At 43.4% G+C, this 19,322-nt stretch overlaps 1 protein-coding gene across 2 annotated transcripts in view; it reads left to right on the forward strand.

Annotated features, from left to right (window-relative positions):
* Positions 1 to 19,322, forward strand: part of LOC140465716 (alpha-2,8-sialyltransferase 8F-like) — a 79,113-nt gene that overhangs the window by 57,282 nt on the left and 2,509 nt on the right. Inside the window, exons 6-8 of one of the 2 annotated variants that reach the window (XM_072561371.1) lie at positions 4,964 to 5,076; positions 14,953 to 15,045; positions 15,960 to 17,179. In XM_072561371.1, coding sequence (XP_072417472.1) covers positions 4,964 to 5,076; positions 14,953 to 15,045; positions 15,960 to 16,428 — 675 coding nt within the window. In that variant the 3' untranslated portion in view covers positions 16,429 to 17,179. Of the gene's footprint in view, positions 1 to 4,963; positions 5,077 to 14,952; positions 15,046 to 15,959; positions 17,180 to 19,322 lie in introns of those variants that run through there. The other variant, XM_072561372.1, reaches the window with a different exon arrangement.

The raw sequence follows: 19,322 nt of genomic DNA on the forward strand, positions 1-19,322 counted from the left end.
TACATCTTTATTTAAATATTCATACTGTGGTCTCCCCAGTGCCCTGTATAACTCAGGCACAACATCCTTCCTTTTATGTTTGATGTCAGTTGTAATAAAAGCATTATTGGAATGCTATTCTTCCATTATTTGCTGTACCTGCATATTAATGTACTGTGACTCGTGCGAGAAAACATTTCTTTCTCAGTCATTCTGTAGTCGTTCTAGAATTCAGTAATGCTTTATTCTTCCTGCAAACTACTTCACATTTTCCCATATTATACACCATCAGCCAGATCTTTTCCCACTCACTTAACCTTATCTGTACCTTTGTGCACCCTCTGTAAGTCCTCTTCAAATACTTTGTGACATTTATGTCATTTGAACATATACCTACCCAGTCTTTCATCCTTTTGTTTAGGTGATTGATATAAATTGGAAAAAAAACTCAGGCACAGACCGCTGCTGGATTCTGTCATGTTTAGGTACACTCTGTTTTCTTTCTTGATGAAGGGCTTATGTATGAAACATCGATTCTCCTGCTCCTTGGATGCTGCCACAACCTGCTGTGCTTTTCCAGCACCACACTCTCAACTCTGATCTCCAGCATCTGCAGTCCTCACTTTCTCCTACAATCTGTTTTCTGCCAGCCAGCTAATCTGTCTGTGCAAGTACATTACTCCTTGCAATGTAAGGAGCTGCTCCTTTGCACAATACCCTTTTCAATGCACCTTGTTAAACACTTCCTAGAATCCAAGTACATACAGCGAGACGACAGGCACCCCTTTACCACTATGCATGTTACTCTTTCAAAGAACTCTTGTAAGTTGGTTAAACAGGACTTCTCTTTCATAAAACTATGCTGACTTTTTCCAACTATCTTGAGTTTTTCCAAGTGCCTAGCTATATTCTCTTTAATTAATTTTCACACCTTCCCCACAGCAAACATCAAGCCAATTGGCCAACTGTTTCTATTTTCTCCCTTTCTCCATTCTTGAACAGAGGAATTATATTTCCTGCTTTCCAATCTGATGGATATTTTCCAGAAGCTAGCAGATCTTCTAAAGTTCAACACCAATGCACCTACTAGCTCGTGATCAGCTTGATTTAAATCCCTATTTAGTTGAGTTGTAAATCCCTATTCAAGTTGACTACCACCCTGGGGTTTATCAGTCCGTAGCTCCATCTATTTACTCAGTGAAGCCAACAGTGTGGGTTCAAGTCCCACACCGGCTGAGGTCACCATGAAGGACTCTCTCCTTCTCAACAGTGTCCCCACCTCCCTCCCCCAGACATGGTGATCCTCAGATTAAACCACCACCAGTTTTCTCTCTCTGTCTCTCTCTCTGTCTGTCTGTCCCTCTCTCTCTCTCTCTGTCTCTCAGTCTCTGTGTCTCTCTCTCTGTCTCTGTCTCTCTGTATGTCTGTTTCTGTCTGTCTCTGTCTCTGTTTCTGTCTGTCTCTGTTTTTCTCTCTCTCTCTCTGTCCCCAACACACAGGCATCTCCTGTTTATTCTTTTTAAAGTCTACCTGAAAACAAGGGGAAAGGCAAAAAAGAAAACTCTCCTCCTCAGTAGGAAACCCAACAGCAGTATTAACACAGTGACTGTGTGGTCCAGGCATTTAAGAGGTCAGTCTCCCTCTTTAACACACAAAATGGAGAGTCCTTTATCACTGATGCAGCTTCGCTCAGAGGCAGCTCTCAGTCAGCAGGATGTCTGACACTCCTGTTTATTATTTTTTTATTTTTCCTTTTTTTTCCCTTCCCTCACACTTATATTTTCCCCAGCACCCATGTTGTGTGTGTGTGTGTGTGTGTGTGTGTGTGTGTGCAGGTGTCAGACACAGTGAAGAACTACAAGCGTGTAAATCTGTATTAATATTTCGCCACCAGGAATAAAGTCAATACCCGAGTGGCCAGTGACCAGCAGTGCCCATCTCCTGTTGATTTTTTCTTTTGCTTTCACACAGAAATAAGCAGAAAGAAAAACCGGAAAACAAACAATCACAATAAACAATAAAGAAAAACAAAAATTCAAAATAAACTCCTCCTCGGTAGGAAGACACCAACGGCTGTAAATAAGACACTGACGGTGTGGTTCCAGGCTGTTCAGAAGTCAGTGTCCTCTCCTCTCCTCCTTAACACAGAAAAGTGGAGAGTCCATCACTCACTGATCCAGCTCCCTCAGAGGTGGCTCTCAGAGTGAACAGAACCTCTGACACTTATATTTTTTTTCTCTTTCCTTTTTTTAATCTTCCCCCACAGTACCGCCTAGCAGCGGTAGTGTTTGTTTTTCCCCGGCACCCATGTCGTGTGTGTGTGCAGATGTCAGACACAGTGAAGAACGGCAAGAAGTAAATCTTTATTGATGTTCCACCACCAGGAAGAAAGGCAACACCCGAGTGGCCAGTGACCAGCAGTGCCCATCTCCTGTTATATTTCTGTCAGCCAGGGCTCCCTGATTGGCCCAGGTTAAGAACCCCAATCAAGGATCTCAGTCAGAGATCCACCTGACCATGGTGCCAATCACTACACTTCCATTTTCCATGTGCTGTCTGACATATTTTGGTTCTCAGTCCAGGAATACCTTGCTGTTTGAAAAAAAGAACCCTGCCTTTTGCTTTTGCTTTCAGTTTCCTCCACGCTATTGACCCTCCTTAATTCTGTAATCATATCTTGACTTCTGGAATCTCTGCACATCTCCAATGTTGGCCCTAATTCCACATCCATGATTCTGTTTGCTTCCCCAATGGCTGGACCTTTAGCTGCCTGCCCCATTAGCTCCAAAATTCCTTGTACATTTGTTTGTGGGATATGGGTGTCCCTGCCGAGTCCAGTGTTTATTGCCAGTCCCTAATTGCCCTTTGAACTGAGTTGCTCATTGGGCTGTTTCAAAGGGCGTTTAAGATTGAAGCATTGCTGTGGATCTGAGGTCACATGTTGGTCAGACCAGGTAAGGATGACAGATTTTCTTCCCTGAAGAACATTGTTGAAGCACATGGATCTTTATGATGATGGCTACATTATCATCACCTGACTAGGTTTTTCTTAAATTGAACTCAAATTTCACCATCTTGTGTGGTGGGATTCAGTCTCCCCTCCTGACAACATAAGTCCAAGGTTCTGCATTACTATTCCGCAATTAGCGCTATCCCACCACCTGTCTGAAGGGGAACTCTAAAGTTCTGCCCCTCCATCATTCAAGATGCTCACATTGCATTTGCTTTCTTAACTGCTAACTGAACCTGCATGTTAATCTTAAGAGAATCCCGAACTAGGATTGCCAAGTCTCTTTGTGCTTCAGACTTCCAAAATAATCCATGCCTCTGCTCTTCCTATCAAATTGCATAGCCTCACACTTTCCGACATTGTATTCCATTTACCACTTCTTTGCTCACTCTCCTAGCCTGTCCAAGTCCTTCTGCAGCCTCCCCCCCCACTTTCTCAACACTGCCTTTGCCTTCATCTGTCTTGATGTCATCTGTGAATTTAACAACATGCCCTCAGTTCCTTCATGCAGATTGTTAATGTATAACAGGAAAAGTTGCACTGCCAATACAGACCCCTGTGGAACTCCACTAGGCACAAGTTGGCATCCCTGCTCTCTTCCTTCTGCCAGTCAGCCAATTCTGTATCTGTTGTGAGCACCTTGCCCCTAACAACATTGGCTCTTACCTTATTTGGCAGCCTCCAATGTGAAATAACTCCTCGAAGCGGGGTATCCTATCATTAAGCCACCCTTTATGTACACACAGCGCATTGTATGTGTCACTGACCCAGCTAGCTCAGAGCAGGGTCCCAGAGTGAACAGAGCCTCTGACACTCCTGTTAATATCTGTCAGCCAGGACTCCCTGATTGGACCAAGTTAATAGCACCAGTCAGGGAACTCCTGTGGCTGCTGCTCTCAGCCCAAAGATAGCCTTCAGTGTTCAGCTCCGTTCACAGCCCCAAGCCAAAACAGAAAAATCAGTGAGCATTCTAATAATACGTAGAATTGTAAAATCTTTACAGGACAGGAGGAGGCCATTCAGCCCCATTGTGTCTGTACCAGTCCCACTCTTCAGCCCTATCTCCGTAACCATCTACTTTCCTCCCTTTCAAACATATCTCCAGCTTGCTTCTGAAACCTTCTGTGGAATCTGCCTCCCAGGCAGCCCATTCCAAATCCTACCGACTCTCTGAGTAAAGAAGTTTCTCCCCATCTCGCTCTTGGCTCTCTTGCTGATAGTCTTGAAATGTTGGCCCTTAGTTTATAACATACTAACTAGTGGAAACGGAATTTCCTTCGTTACCCTCCCAAAATCATTTGTAATTTTGAACACTCAATACAGTCACCTCTTAATCTTCTGTGCTCCGAGGAGAGCAAGCCCAATCTCTCTTATCTTTCCTTGGATCTAAAGTCCTTCATTCTAGTAACGCTCTAGTCAATCTTGTTTGAACTCTGTCTCCAGAGCTTTAACATCCTTCATTAAATAAGGTGCTCAGAATACAATACTCCAAATGTGGTCCCACTAATGATTTGTAGAGGTGAAGCATCACTTCCTTGTTTTTATACTCTGAGCCTCCATTTACAAGTCTTCTTTGCAATTATTTCAACTTGCCTGGTCACCTTCAGAGAATCATGCAATGAACCCCAATGTCCCTCTGCTCCTGAATTCCTCTCAGGGATATATCACTGAGTCTGTATTGTCTCCGTCTTTCTTCTGCTAAAATGCCTAACCTCACATTACTCTGCATTGAGATTCATTTGCCAGGTGTCTGCTCATTTGGCATACAACTGTGAATTGCCTTGATTTCTCATATGTTAAGGGAGTCATAGAGTCACAGAGATGTACAGCACGGAAACAGACCCTTTGGTCCAACTCGTCCATGCTGACCAGATAAGTCCCACTTGCCAGCACCCGGCCCGTTAACCATCAGATGTTGTTTCACCAGGACCATCTTTCCCTAATTTTGAAGGTTTATTTGTCCTTCTTTTGTAGAATATATCCTTTAGCAACCTGCAAAACAAACGATGTGCCGTCGTAGGCAATGGCGGGAACTTGGTTAACAGCGGTTGTGGGGCTGAAATCGATCGGGCTGATTTTGTTTTCCGGTAAGTTTCGCAGCAACAAACTAAATCCTGGTTAAACAAAGGAGTCCATTCACTCGAAGCAGAACCTGGCCCTGGGGAGGGGACGAATGGTTACACTGAGATGTGCAAACCAACAAGCAAATCTCTTGTTGCAGATTGTCAGTGCAACAGTTGCCTTGTTCCGATCCAAGAACTAAAACTCTTGGGCAGTTTTGTTTTTGTGTAATAAGTTAAAAATATCACACAAGATTATCGTCCCAACAGGTTTATTTGAAAATCCAAAAAACCTGTTGGACTATAACCTGGTCTTGTGTGATTTTTAATTTTGTCCACACCAGTCCAATACCAGCTCCTTGGCATGTTATTTTTGTGTGAAGTTGCAAACTGGGAGAAAGAACTGGCACGTTTCACGACGTCAGGCAATTGCTTTCGAACAATGAAGTACTTCTGCTGAAGTGTAGCCATTCTGAAAATGCAGGAAATACAGCAGGTGTTTTACACATGTCAAGCTCCCACATGTGGCCGTGTGATAGTGACGAGGGAACTTGTTTTTGTAATGCTGATTTAAGAGGTAAATATTGGTCAAGGCACACCGGCTAATCTGAGAGAGCAGATCGCAACATTGCAGCGTGCTGTCACTTCAGCGCTAGCATCAGGAGGCGATGTGAGAATGATTGCAATTGCCATTCAAGCAGCGTTTGAGAATGTGCCATCAAAGAGCCCAAATTTATCTGAAGACAATGGGATTCAAAGGGAAATATCTCTGCTGTTTGGAGTCATCCCTAGCATTGTAGAAGATGGTGGTGGTTATAGGAGTCTATCACCTCAGCTCTAAGTCATAGCTCGAGTCCTTGGTCCAACCATCTTCATCGATGATTAGATTCTCTACAGTGTGGAAACAGGCCCTTCGGCCCAACAAGTCCACAGCGCCCCTCTGAATTGCCCGTCCAAACCCATTCCCCTACCCTAGGTTTACCCCAGACTAACGCACCGAACACTGTGTGGGCAATTTAGCATGGCCAATTCACCTGACCTGCACATCTTTGGATTGTGGGAGGAAACCGGAGCACCCGGAGGAAATCCACGCAGACACGGGGAGAATGTGCAAACTCCACAAATTGAACCCAGGACCCTGGTGCTGTGAGGCAGCAGTGCTAACCACTGAGCAACCGTGCCACTCCAGTGATCTTCCTGACATTGTGAGGTTAGCAATGGGATGTCATTGTTGAATATTTAGCACTGTTTACGATTCCTCCAATAATGAAGCAATCCATGTCCATATGCAGCAAGCCCTCGGTAATATCAGACTGGGGCTGATAAATGGCAAGTAACAGAGAAGAGCCAGGCAGGGTCCAAATTCATTGGGAAAGACTTGGACCAGGTTCAGACTATAACCATCAACAGTGTCATTGTTGCTGAAATCCCCCACCGTCAGCAAACACTGTTGGTTCGAAACTGCATTGGATCAGCCATACTGTGGCCCCAGGAATTGATCAGTGGCTGGCCATTGTGGTAAGCAACTCACTCCCTGACAGCCCAGTACCTGTCTGCTACCACCAAGATAGAAGTCAGGAGTGTGATTGAGTACTCTGCACTTGTCTGGATGAGTTCTACTCCAACAACACATCGGTCGATAACTTCCAGGACAAGGAGAAAGTGAGGACTGCAGATACTGGAGATTGGAGTCAAATGTGTGGTGCTGGAAAAGCACAGCAGGTCAGCCGACATCCGAGGAGTAAGAGAGTTGATGTTTCGAGCATAAGGTCTTCATCAGGAATGTCCAGGGCCAAGCAGTCAGCTTGATTCGTACCCTCTCTATTTTCTTAAGCACTCAGCGTCGAAGGGCAGAGAAACAGGCCCTTCAGCCCATCATTGTCTACACTGACCAACAAATCCCAAATCTAGCAGTGTACCATCTCTATTAGGATTATTTACATACTGGCACAAAAAGCTGTCCTGAATGTCTTTCAAAAAATTCCACCCTGTCTGATCCTTTCGCGCTGAGATGATCCCAGTTAATGTTAAGAAAGTCCCCTGTGTTTTTTCTCACATCGTCCTAGGATTTGCTTACATAACTGCTCCTCTAGCTTACTATCGGGAGCCCCATAGTACAATCCTAGTGAGGTAATCACCCCTTTAAGTTCTGTCCAGATGACCACATTGAAGACCCTTCCATGATGCCCTTCCTCATTACTGTTGTTTCCTTTACCAATAATGCAATGCCCCACCTATCTTATTCCTCCACACCCCACCATCCAGACTAAAACTCCTGTTGAGCTGCCAGCCCTGTCCTTCCTCCAACCATGCCTCAGCAATTGTAACAATATCATATTCCCAAATACTGGATCAATTCTCCACGTTCACCCATCTTACCGGTCAAGCTCCCTGCAGGAGCAAGTACCAATTTAGCCTCCCATTGAAATAACTCAAGAATTAATCAAAAAAAGCTTGAGATTTAGCCTCTTCTGGGAATGGAGTGTGTAACTGTACATTGCTCACATACCTGCTGTGCTTTCCTTTTAAATAGCATCCGGAAAACGGGCAAGTGGACAGCAGCAGACATCCGCACAGCAGCTGAGACAAATAAAACTTTGGACTTATCACAATTGCTAGGTCAGGACAATCCAAATGAACTTCTTTTTGAGGAAACACAGTTGTGACACAAAGATTGGAAAGGCAGTGGACTCGTGGTATTATGGCTAGCCTGTTAATCCAGCGACCCAGATAATATCCTGGGGACCTGGGTTTGAATCCTGCCACTACAGATGGTAGAACTTGAATTCAATGTAAAATATACAAAAAATGCAGCCATTAGTGATGGTGGCAAGCAATTTATTTCAAGAAAACAAAATTACAGCATAAATACACAATATTCAATATTTCCAAACAGAGTTAAATTCTAACTCCACATCTCCAAAGCAATTAATACATAAACTGGAAACTCTTTGCGATAAAAAAGATCAGATACTGTCACTCTGTTTCATACTTGGAAGTATGTAATAAATTAGTTGTTTGGTAGTTTATTAGAACACCAAATATTTTTTAAAAATACTTTTGGGCTTGAAATAAGATTCAAAGATAAAAATTATCCCTTCGGTTGGAGGAACTAAGGGTCTATTTGTCACTAAGTTTGACATAAAGTCTGAGTTATTTTCTCTAATTCTCCCCACCCTCCCAGTAACTGCCCTAGTGTCTCCACCCTTCTGTCTGCTCTAACCCCAAATTCCCATCTTTGCAGCTTCACTATCCGTCCTCTGCTTCCCTCCTGTATGTTCTAAACTGAATGTTTTTCGTACTTCGAAAATGATTCCGAAACATTGTTGTTGTTTTCAATTTATTTATTGATTTTCCCTCTCCCTGACCACTCAACTCTCACTTCCTACTAGTGAAGGTGATCAATGATTCCTCCTTAACCTGTTCCATTTGCCTTCTAAACTTCAAAGCATTACAATGCTTTTGAAAATCCTCCTGAATCCTTCCGTGATTCCTCTGACGCTCTACACCCAGTTTCGGAATTTCCGATTTGCAGTCCTCTTTCCCACGGACATGCAATCCCTTCGGACACATCCATCCCCTGCAGAATGGTCTCAGGGCTCTCAGCTTCTTCCCGGAGCAAAGGCCTGAACTGCCGCACCCACCACCACCCTCCCCCGTTTGGCTGAGTTTGTCCTCACCCTTGACAACTTCTCTTTAGATTCCTGTAATTTTCTTCAGGTCAGAGGGGTAGCCATGGGTAGCCTCATGGGCCCCGGTTATGCCTATCTCCTTGTGGGGTATGTGGAACATTCCTTGTTCCAGTCCAATTCTAGCCCCCACCCACAACTCTTTCTTTGATATGTTGATGATACCATCGGTGTTGCTTCACTATCTCCTCTGGAACGGGAAAGGTTTATAGATTTCACTTCCAATATCCGCCCTGCCCTCATTTTCACCTGGTCCATCTCTGACTCAGCCCTTCCCTTCCTCTCCATCTGTTTCCATTTTCTGGGGATAAACTTGCCCTAATATCCAATATTAAGTCACCGGCCCCCACAGTTACAGGATGCGAGGAAGTATAGTCCAGGTAAAGAGTTGACTTCATCTTCCCAGTTCCTCCGTCTCCGTTCCATATGTTCCGATGAGGCCAGCGTTGACAAGGGAGCCTGCGAAATGTCCACCTTCTTCTATTCATATACCCATCCGGATGCCTTTTAAATGTTGTAATTGTCCAGCCTCGACTACTTCCTCTGGCAGCCCATTTCATACAAGCACCACCCTCTGTGTGAAAACATTGCTCCTAAGGTCTGTTTTAAGCTTTTCCCCTCTCACCCTAAAACCAAGCCCTGTAATTTTGGACTCCCACCTAATTTTGTAAACCTCTATAAGGTCACCCCTCAGCCTCCGACGTTCCAGGAAAACAGCCCCAGCTTCTTCAGCCTCTCCCTATAGCTCAAACCTGGCAACATCCTTGTAAATAAATTTTGAACCATTTCAAGTTTCACAACATCCTTCCGATAGAAGGGAGACCAGAATAGCGCACAATATTCCAAAGTGGCCTCAACAATGCCCTGTACAGCCACAGCAAGACTCCTATACTCCTATTTCTGCTTTTGTTTCTTATCAATCCATGTTCTATCTTTAATCTCTGTTCCTTTCCCCAGGTAGTTGCTGCCTAACTTAGGATCCATCTCTCCCAAACCGTCTTTTAACAATCAATCCAATCTGGCGTCCGTCCACTTGCAGCACTGCAGTAGAACATCTCTAATCCAAGTTGCAAGTATCCTATGACAGCAACAATGGTGTTTTATTTATCCTTCATCCTGCAGTATTGGACACTGATAACTACACACCCAGAAACGTCCCTTCACTGTGCACCTCTACAGCATTACTTTGTCTGGAAACCTGAATATGAACGAGCATCTGGATGTAAGTTTGCTCGCTGAGCTGGAAGGTTTCGTCACCGTACTTGGTAACATCATCAGTGAGCCTCTGGTGGAGCGCTGGTGTTATGACCCGCTTCCTATTTATGTGTTTAGGTTTCCTTGTGATTCCATCCAGAATCTCAACCTGACCTGCAAATCTTCTCAAAACTTGATGAAAGAGCATCTTCAGCCATGGCTTCTCTTTCTCCTCCCAACCCTCATACAGTTCCTCCAAAGCCCCCAAGGAGATATTCTTTACTGCTCATCTCCTTCTCGCCCAGATACTCTCCCTCAGGAATATACTGAAGGACATTAGCGAGGTAGACACACATGGAGAAGCATAAGAAGGCTATTCCAGCAGTGGTGTGCTGATGGTGGGCAATTAAACCTGGAGGTGTTAAAGTATCCAAAATAAAGGAACAAAACTATCCCAATGTGGTAGAGATGGAGTACATTTGCAGAGATAGAAAAAGGGAGAAAGCATGGAAGGATTTGAAAACAAGGAATGTGAATCGTAAGATCTGCTCTTTGAACATTTCTCACACCAGAAAAGGATTCCCACTCCCCACCATAGGATGATCAAGATTATAAATCTACACCAGAAATGAAGAGGAAATGGCACAATTCCATGTGTCTTTGTGGCACAGCTGAAATAACAAGTACCGTACAGATAAAGTTAAAGTCTCAATAGTCTTCCCAGACCGTAGAGCTGTTCTCTCATTAGAGAGAGACTACTGGTTAGTGGTTGCACCTGAGAGTCATCACCTCTCAGGCAAGGGGAAAGCTTGAGAAGTGAAGTTCTTCAGTCAATGCAGGAAATGAATCCACACTGTTGGGTGTCATTCTGTATCTCAAACCAGCCATCCAGGTAACTGACTACAAGACGTTAGAAAAGTGTGCATATTTTAAAAATCTGTATTCAAGTCTCAAAGAGATAAGTGCTCAGAGAGTTTTCCAAATAGCTGTGCTTGGCACAAAGTCAAAATCATCGTGAATTCAAACCTTCTCTCTATCTATTAAATGGAGATTAATTATCAAATCCTCTTCAGAATAAATTGCGATGTGAAATTTCATCAGGAACAGATTACAGCACGTTTTGTAAAAGAAAAATTCTCATTACTGTCGGAAATGCCGTGGTATTCTGATAAAAATCCTAGACCAATGTGATAATGATGCAGAAAACATGGCATCTTATCCAATCTCCTGAGTGCAGACCCTTTCCTATTAACAGCATTTTCCAGCTTTTCGATGTCTCACAGGTACCCTGCATTTTCACAACACAAAAGTTCAGACTTTAATAAGTGTAAAAATGTTTGCTAGCCAAAAATGGTCTCTCCATTCAGAAAACTAGAGGTAATAAGTTGGTGCTTGACAACGAATAATTAAAGCAAAATTATGTCAATTTAAAGTGTTGTTTCTTTGTGATTTTTTTTAAAAGTAGGATTGGACATGAATTGTGTCTCCAAATAAATTCAGAGGTTCAAAAGGAACAGTAAAAAGGTTTGTGTATGAATAGTGAAAGAACTGAGTGATGACAAGAATTATTTTCACAGTTTCTGACCAATGCTTTTTAGTGACTCGTCACATTAAGTTAAACTTGTTTGTTATACAGTTTGTTTCTGAAATACGGGTGTGAATAAAGAATCTAGGCTTATTGTTATGACTCCATCCAGCCATTTCTCCGCTACAATGATCGGAAATATTAATAGCATCTTTCAAAGCATTATATAAGAGTTGCAATCTTGCTTCTGCTAAACAATGCCATGTATATAAATAAGTCAGTTTTGATGGAGAACATACATACAATTGTAGTAGGCTGCACCATCTATAATCCAAGAGTGTTTTAACAGCATCTTCCAAAACTGACCTCTAACCACTTAGAACGATGAGAACAGAGATAAATGGGAGCACCGCCACCTGCCAGTTCCCCTTTCAACCACTCGCCAACCTGACTTAGAAATATATCTCCATTCTTTCTGTGTTGCTGGGTCAAAATCCTGGAACTCCTCCTTAACAGCTGATTTTGACCGCCGCTCCCTCACCACTCGACACCTGGAGGAAGAACGCCTCATCTTCCGCCTCGGAACACTTCAACCCCAGGGCATCAATGTGGACTTCACCAGTTTCCTCATTTCCCCTCCTCCCCCACCTGACCCACCTCACCCCAGTTCCAACCTTCCAGCTCAACACCATCCTCCTGACCTGTCCTACCTGCCAATCTCCCTTCCCACCTATCCACTCCACCCTCCCCTCTGACCTATCACCTCCATCCCCACCCCCATTCACCTATTGTACTCTTTGCTACCTTCCTCTACCCTCCCCTCTGACCTATCACCTCTACCCCACCCCCATTCTCCTATTGTACTCTTTGCTACCTTCCCCCACCCTCCCCTCTAACCTATCACCTCCATCCCCACCTCCATTCACCTATTGTACTCTTTGCTCCTTCCCCACCCCCATTCACCTATTGTACTCTTTGCTACCTTCCCCCACCCTCCCCCTGACCTATCATCTCCATCCCCACCCCCATTCACCCATTGTACTCTTTGCTACCTTCTCCCACTCCTCCCCCCCCCTCCTCCCCATTTATCTCTCCACCCTGGAGGCTCCCTGCCTCTATTCCTGATGAAGGGCTTTTGCCCGAAACGTTGATTTTCTTGCTCCTCGGATGCTGCCTGACCTGCTGTGCTTTTCCAGCACCACTCTGATCTAAACTTTGATTTATTATAGTCACGTGTACCTAAGTACAGTGAAAAGCTTTATTTGCGAGCAGGCAGATCATAGCAAGCAAGGACATACAAAGCAAGGCATACAGGTTACAACTGCACAGGAGTTGCACAAAGCAAGGTCAACATTATTTGAAGTTTGAGAATTTATTCATCAGTCTAATAATCTGTTCTCGAACCTGATGGTGCACGTGTTCAAGCTCCTGTATCTTCTGCCTTACAGAAGAGCTTGGAAGAAAGCATTAGTGAGAGCATTGACAGATGGAATTGAGCCATTTACTCCTCACTCTGGAGAAACTTTAATGATATTGGTGTATTTCTACACAGGATGGACTGCAGTCTCTGATTAATACCCTCCCAAGGGCAAGTAAGAATGAGCAACAGTGCTCATTTCTAGCAATGCTCTCATCTCATGAAAGATGAAAATTGCTCATCTAAATACTACTAAATACACTTCTACAAACCTTTGAGACAGTGAGTTGAGCTGCCAACAGCCCTCTGAGTGAGAAGATTTTCCTCAAATTTTCTTTCAACCTTCTAGCCCTTACCTGTAAAACTGCACCCCTGGTTATTGACCTCTCTACTAATGGGAAAAGTTTCATTTTATTGACCCTGTCTATATCCCTCAGATCTTCACACCTCAGTCAGATCCATTCTGAGCATTCTGTGATGTATAGGAAATAACCCCTTCATATCTCATTTCTCTTCATAGCAATAGATGCTGGTACAGTTTTACAGGTAAAGGGCTAGGAGGTTGAAAGGACAAGGGCAGTAGATGCATGGGATCATGTACACTGCATGTTCCCTCCAAGGCCCTCATCATCTGACTTGGAAATATATTGCTGTTCTTTCAGTGTTGTTGGGTCAAAATCCTGGTTCTCCCTCCCAATGGGCATTGCTTGCAAGAGGTGTGGCAGCAACATCTATCAGCATAGCCTGTGTTGTAGGTCGACTTGTGTGGGTTCGTAATCTGTAATCCTTTTGGGATCTTTCCTCCTTTGTTGCATTTCTGCAGAAACTTGACGTCTGTACGGATATGTGTGATCATCTTGGAGATCCTGTCCACTTTGAGCCAGCTCCTCTACATCATGCCTATGGGCATTGTGGGTCTACCTACAGCACAAGAACTGCAGCAGTTCAAGAAGGCAGCTCACCACCACCTTCACAAGGGCAACCAGGGTTGGGCAATAAAAGCCAGTGATACCCATATCCCACAAGTGAATTACAAACAAAGAGATGATTTAACATCTTGTAGTTCCCTTGCATCCTGTGCCACATTTACACAGTGGTGACTCAAAACTAAAAGACTCTGGTTTCTCTTGTGTGCAGGGCACATTCTTGGAGAGATGAATGTTGATCTCATGTCACTTTAAGAAAGAAACATTCTAATAAGAATGTAACCGGGATGTAGTACATGTAACTAGTTGCACTATGAAAATATAGTGTATGTTTCCTAGCCGAAACAATTACTGAACCTTGAACAATTCTGTTCAGCAAATCTAGATTAGCCCTTCAGACCCTACCTCTGTTTATCAGTTCTGGAGTGTAGTAACTTTGTGTTGGGAGAGCACTGTGAAGATAATCTTTTAATTTGGCTGGATCACTGTGCCAAGCTCCCAAATGTGAATCCTTCTGGGGAGTTCTTGAACTGAATGTTGTGGTGATATTGTGGTTTTAGGAGGTGTGTCTTGACCTTTTTTTTGAAGTGTATTTTAAGGCAGAGGGAGCGAGCAGTCTACCAGAGCCTCTAGAGCAAACAATGTGTGAAGCCATGGGTTTTTTTTAAAATGGAACAATAGTTGCAGCCCGAATGGGTGTAGTCAAGCTCCAACAGAAGCAGGATTTTTAGTTTTAGCTTTCAGCAGCTTTTGCTGTTGTGGTCTTGAAGAAGTGAAAGTTATTTTTTTCACTCTCTCAGTTATAACCAAAAGCTAGGGGTTCTCTGCCTGCTCAGGGAATTACATCTGAGACAATTAGTTTTCAGAATTTGCCTTTTGCCAAAGGTGTGATTGTAGGATGTTATTACAGCAACAGTTAATTAGTAATAATGACTGTATCTATTGTCCTGTTAAAGTTTTCCAATGGAGTTAAGTGATTCCAATTTCTTCTTTCTTTTGTTGCATTTTGTTTTAAATCCAGTAGTTTGACCAATCGAATTGAATCTGGAATGTAACACTGTAAAATAAATAGAAGTTAGAGCTCAGACTATCTTCTGAATATTTTGAGGGGGTTTGGTCTGTTCCGTAACAACATTCATGTTCTTTTTCCAGGTGCAACCTCCCTCCAGTGGGTGGGAAGTTCACCCAAGATGTTGGAATAAAAACTAATTTGGTGACGGCAAATCCAAGCATCATTACAAATAGGTGAGAGCCCGCCTTTAGCCACTCAAACACCTCTAGTTGCTCCATATTTTAAATGCTTCCATCCTTTGTGGTGGGTAAAGAGGGAATTGGTGATTTGTGGAAATGGGGGAAAAGCACGAACTTGATGTTTCGGGGTTGCCTTAGGCTATTGGGCTTGACGCACCAGCCCAAGATGGCGTCTCAACCAATGTTGTTTTGGAGGGGGGGGAGGGGGAGATGTCCAGAGATATTCTGAACACTGGAGGAGTATTGAGATGAAGGTCACACCAAGCGATAGGACTTTGGCTCTGCCCAGTTGCTGGCTAAGGCAGTTTATTTAGTAGGAACCTCTGAGGAAATCCATTGGCTTCTCTTGGTTAATGATTGTATCCAGTAATTTGGCAAGAAACGTTGGATTTATAACATTCAGTGATCATTTATTGATCATGTGTTTCATGTTCTGTGAAATAATGAGCAAGTGCTTCTCAGTGACTTGAGCATTGCAAAACATTGTCAACAAGTGAGCTTGCATCCATTTTACAGGGTGAAATTGGACATACTGCAGAGGAAAGTGAACTAATAGAAAGCTCTCCATCGAATTCTGATATCTTTCACATGTCTTTCCCTGATCAGGCAGGCAGAACCTCAGTTCAGTCTCTCATCTGAAATATAGTTCGTCTGCAGGTGTTTAAAGCAGGTACAGTGTATAGACCAAGAGTTCCTTCTTTTGTTCTAATCAAACGATTACTCTAACTAGAAGTTTAGAAATAGTTGGCATTGCTTCCATGTTGAATGGAGTAAATAGGATGCGTACAGAAGTGGGGATAGGTAGTGGTAGTTAAATATTATTGGTAAAGGGGCAAGGGAGAAAGCTGCATGTTGAACTAATAAAAATATTGTGGAGTAAAAGTGAATGCTTTTATTTTCTCTGACAGATATGCAGGACTCCTCAATAGGAGAAAATCTTTTTATACTGACACCATTGTCTACAATGAAGCCCTTCTCCTCTTTCCTGCCTTTTCCTACGGCCAGAACACAGCTCTCAGTTTCAGGGCTCTTTATACGCTTGAAGATTTCCAGGCAAAGCAGAAAGTTGTGTTTTTTCACCCCAAGTACATGCAAGACTTGAGCAAGTTTTGGCTTTCCAAAGGCATTAAAGTGAACCGTCTCTCCACTGGCTTAATGATTATAAGTCTTGCAGTGGAACTGTGTGACGAAGTGTGGATTTATGGCTTCTGGCCCTTTGCAAAAAGTATTGAAGGTAAAGCCATACAACATCACTACTATGACAATGAGTTGCCCAAACCACATGTCCACTCTATGCCGACAGAGTTTCAACATCTTCTACAAATGCACAGTAAAGGAATTATCAAACTTCAGCTGGCTCGGTGCCAGGTGGAGTAAAACACAATTTTGAGTTAGAATAATATTTTGACTGGGTGAAATGAGCTATGAAGAGCTTCACTTTCAACCAGCAAGCTCTTCGGATCATCGCTTAAGTTCATTTGTCTCACTGTAACTTGCTTGGAGACAAAACGTAGACACCTAAATATTTCATTTTAGATATAGACTGGAGCTAGGGGTTATCCCACCATCACTGACAATTAACCAATCAATAAAATGGGTTTCTTGACTTGAGCCAAAACCTTGCGTTGAAAATGGGACTGGCCTAATAAGGAGCTCAGGAGTTTAATCATGGAGAATGATCCTGAAGCACAATAACTGAAGAAAAAGTGAGGAAAGCTCTTGCCTCTTCCTTTTCCACAAACATCTCCCCTTCTCAACATTTTTATTTGTACAGTTTCTCATTCTCCGTTTTTCCTGGATTCTCTTTCACCTGCTGATCGGAAATTTGTTTTAATGGAGTAAAAGTTAATTTCTGTTGGAAGATGCGGTCAACGTGGAATATTTTTCAATCTCTTGAGAATGTTCCGACACAAACAAACAAACAAGCATTCATTTTTATCAAATTTCAGTTTTAGGTTTGATTTTCCCCTTGAGTTTGGATTTCTGGTCCAGACCAGGCAGCGTGGTGCAGCATGGATAACAATCAGACAACCAGCATTGTTGTCTGTCTCTGCATCTTTTATTGTCTGTTCATCGAGACAGGAGAAAGTGAGGACTGCAGATGCTGGAGATCAGAGCTGAAAATGTGTTGCTGGAAAAGTGCAGCAGGTCAGGCAGCATCCAAGGAGCAGGAGAATCAACGTTTCGGGCATGAGCCCTTCTTCAGGATTTCCTGCTCCTTGGATGCTGCCTGACCTGCTGCGCTTTTCCAGCAACACATTTTCAGCTCTGTTCATCGAGACAGTCAGCTTAACAAGTGTGAGTGTGAGTGTGTGTGTGTGTGAGTGTGTGTGAGTGTGTGTGAGTGAGTGTGTGTGTGTGTGTGTGAGTGAGTGTGAGTGTGTGTGTGTGTGTGTGTGTGTGAGTGTGTGTAAGTGTGTGAGTGTGTGTGAGTGAGTGAGTGAGTGTGTGTGAGTGTGAGTGTGAGTATGTTTTAGCCCTTTGTTTTAGCATTCCCCCTACCACCCATCCCTCACCCACAGCCTGCTCTTAAAACACAGCAGCTGGATAGTTGTTTTTCCAAAAGGAGTTGGTTGCTCATCCATTCAGAACTTAACCCTTACAAGTTTTTAAGCTTGGGAATTTCCAGCGCAGCCACCAAAAGGCAATGGTTGGGACCTTCTGAGCTGAATCACATCAGAATGTTACTACAATCATTGGGCCAAAAGATTGACCTTTAGCTGGGGTCTGTAGCCGGGGACCAGTCTTGTGTTTGTGCTCGGTTGAAGCAGGAGTGCAGCTACTCTGGAGACAGAAACCTCCATTGTATGTCTGCCATTTTATTTTTAATGCAGTCAGGAGGGTAGGAATGCTATTGCTTTCCTTTTGGCCACCAGCCCCCTCCCTGGCCCTTGAAACCCCCATCTCCCTACCCTCCAACTGTGGATCCTTCGCCACTTATTGCAGTCTGCCGTGTGAGCAAAAGTTGTACAACCTTCCTGTCTCGGCAGCCTTTCTGTGCCATCCTCCTACTGGATCCACAAAGGGCAGTGGCGTTGAAATGAAACACATGATTTATAGCCTTCCGTTTTCACGGGCAGGAGGAAACAAACTTTTGCTGCAAAACCTGTTTGCAGGCTTTGATTTCCAATGTTAAGCGTGTAACTGTACAAAATGCCACACCACTACTGTACCTGCCTCTCTCTTTTATTTGTCGACGGATTTCTTTGGGATCATAATGTCCCACTCTCAGGCTGTGCATTATGTCAAATGAACTGGTTTGGACCAGTGCAAGCTGCAGGAAAGCAAGAATTTACTTCCACGTAGCACTTTTTCACAACCTCAGGACATTCCAAAATACCTTTTGGCCACTGAAGAATTTTTTGAAATGGAACTATTATAATATAGGAAACACAACAGTTAATTTGAGCACAGCAGGATCCCACAAATAGTGATAATGGACAGACGATCTGATGGTTACAGGATCAATATTGAGTCGGACATGAGAACTTCCTTTTGCACCTCTCTTTTTCTGAAAACAATAGCCATGGAAACTCTTATGCCTACTTAAAGGGACATTTCTCATTGAGAGGTTGCTACCTCCAACACTGCAGCACTCTCTCTATAGTGCTGTGCAAGCGTCACACTAGATTTCAGGCTGTAGCCTCTGGATGGGACTTCAGTCAACAAACCCATGACTGAGAGGCAAGTGTGCTACCAACTAAACCAAGGTCCTTCTGTAACCTCTGTCTAATGGTTCAACTCCATTTTATGTTAATGCCATTGCTAGAGCAGCAAAGGAATGATAAATGATTGTACTCTAGATTCATGATTAATATCGTCAATGTTTGCAATGAAGAAATGTAGATTCATTGGAATAATATGAGCTGAATTTATCATTAATTGATGATGGGATGCATAGATTCATATTCTGTTATGTTTGGAAGATTAACGAGATATCTGGTTGAAGTATTTCAAATGGGCGGGTGGGGAATTGGGGCAGGGATCAAAATGAAAATCTTCAAAATTATTTTATTTTGGTTTGGCAATACTTTTAAAATGCTGGGGTACCAAGCATGGTAAAGGTGTTGTTCAGTCACGATATAATCGAAGAATAAAACAGGCTGTGTCAGTCATACAGCAGAGATGAGGCCCTTCAGCCCATAGGATGCTAACCTATCTGCACCACTTCTTGCATTTAGCCCATAGATTAGACTAGATTACTTACAGTGTGGAAACAGGCTCTGCAGCCCAACCAGTCCACACCGACCTGCCAAAGAGTAACCCAGACC

Source organism: Chiloscyllium punctatum, chromosome 42, assembly GCF_047496795.1.
Source record: "Chiloscyllium punctatum isolate Juve2018m chromosome 42, sChiPun1.3, whole genome shotgun sequence".
Classification (NCBI taxonomy): domain Eukaryota; kingdom Metazoa; phylum Chordata; class Chondrichthyes; order Orectolobiformes; family Hemiscylliidae; genus Chiloscyllium; species Chiloscyllium punctatum.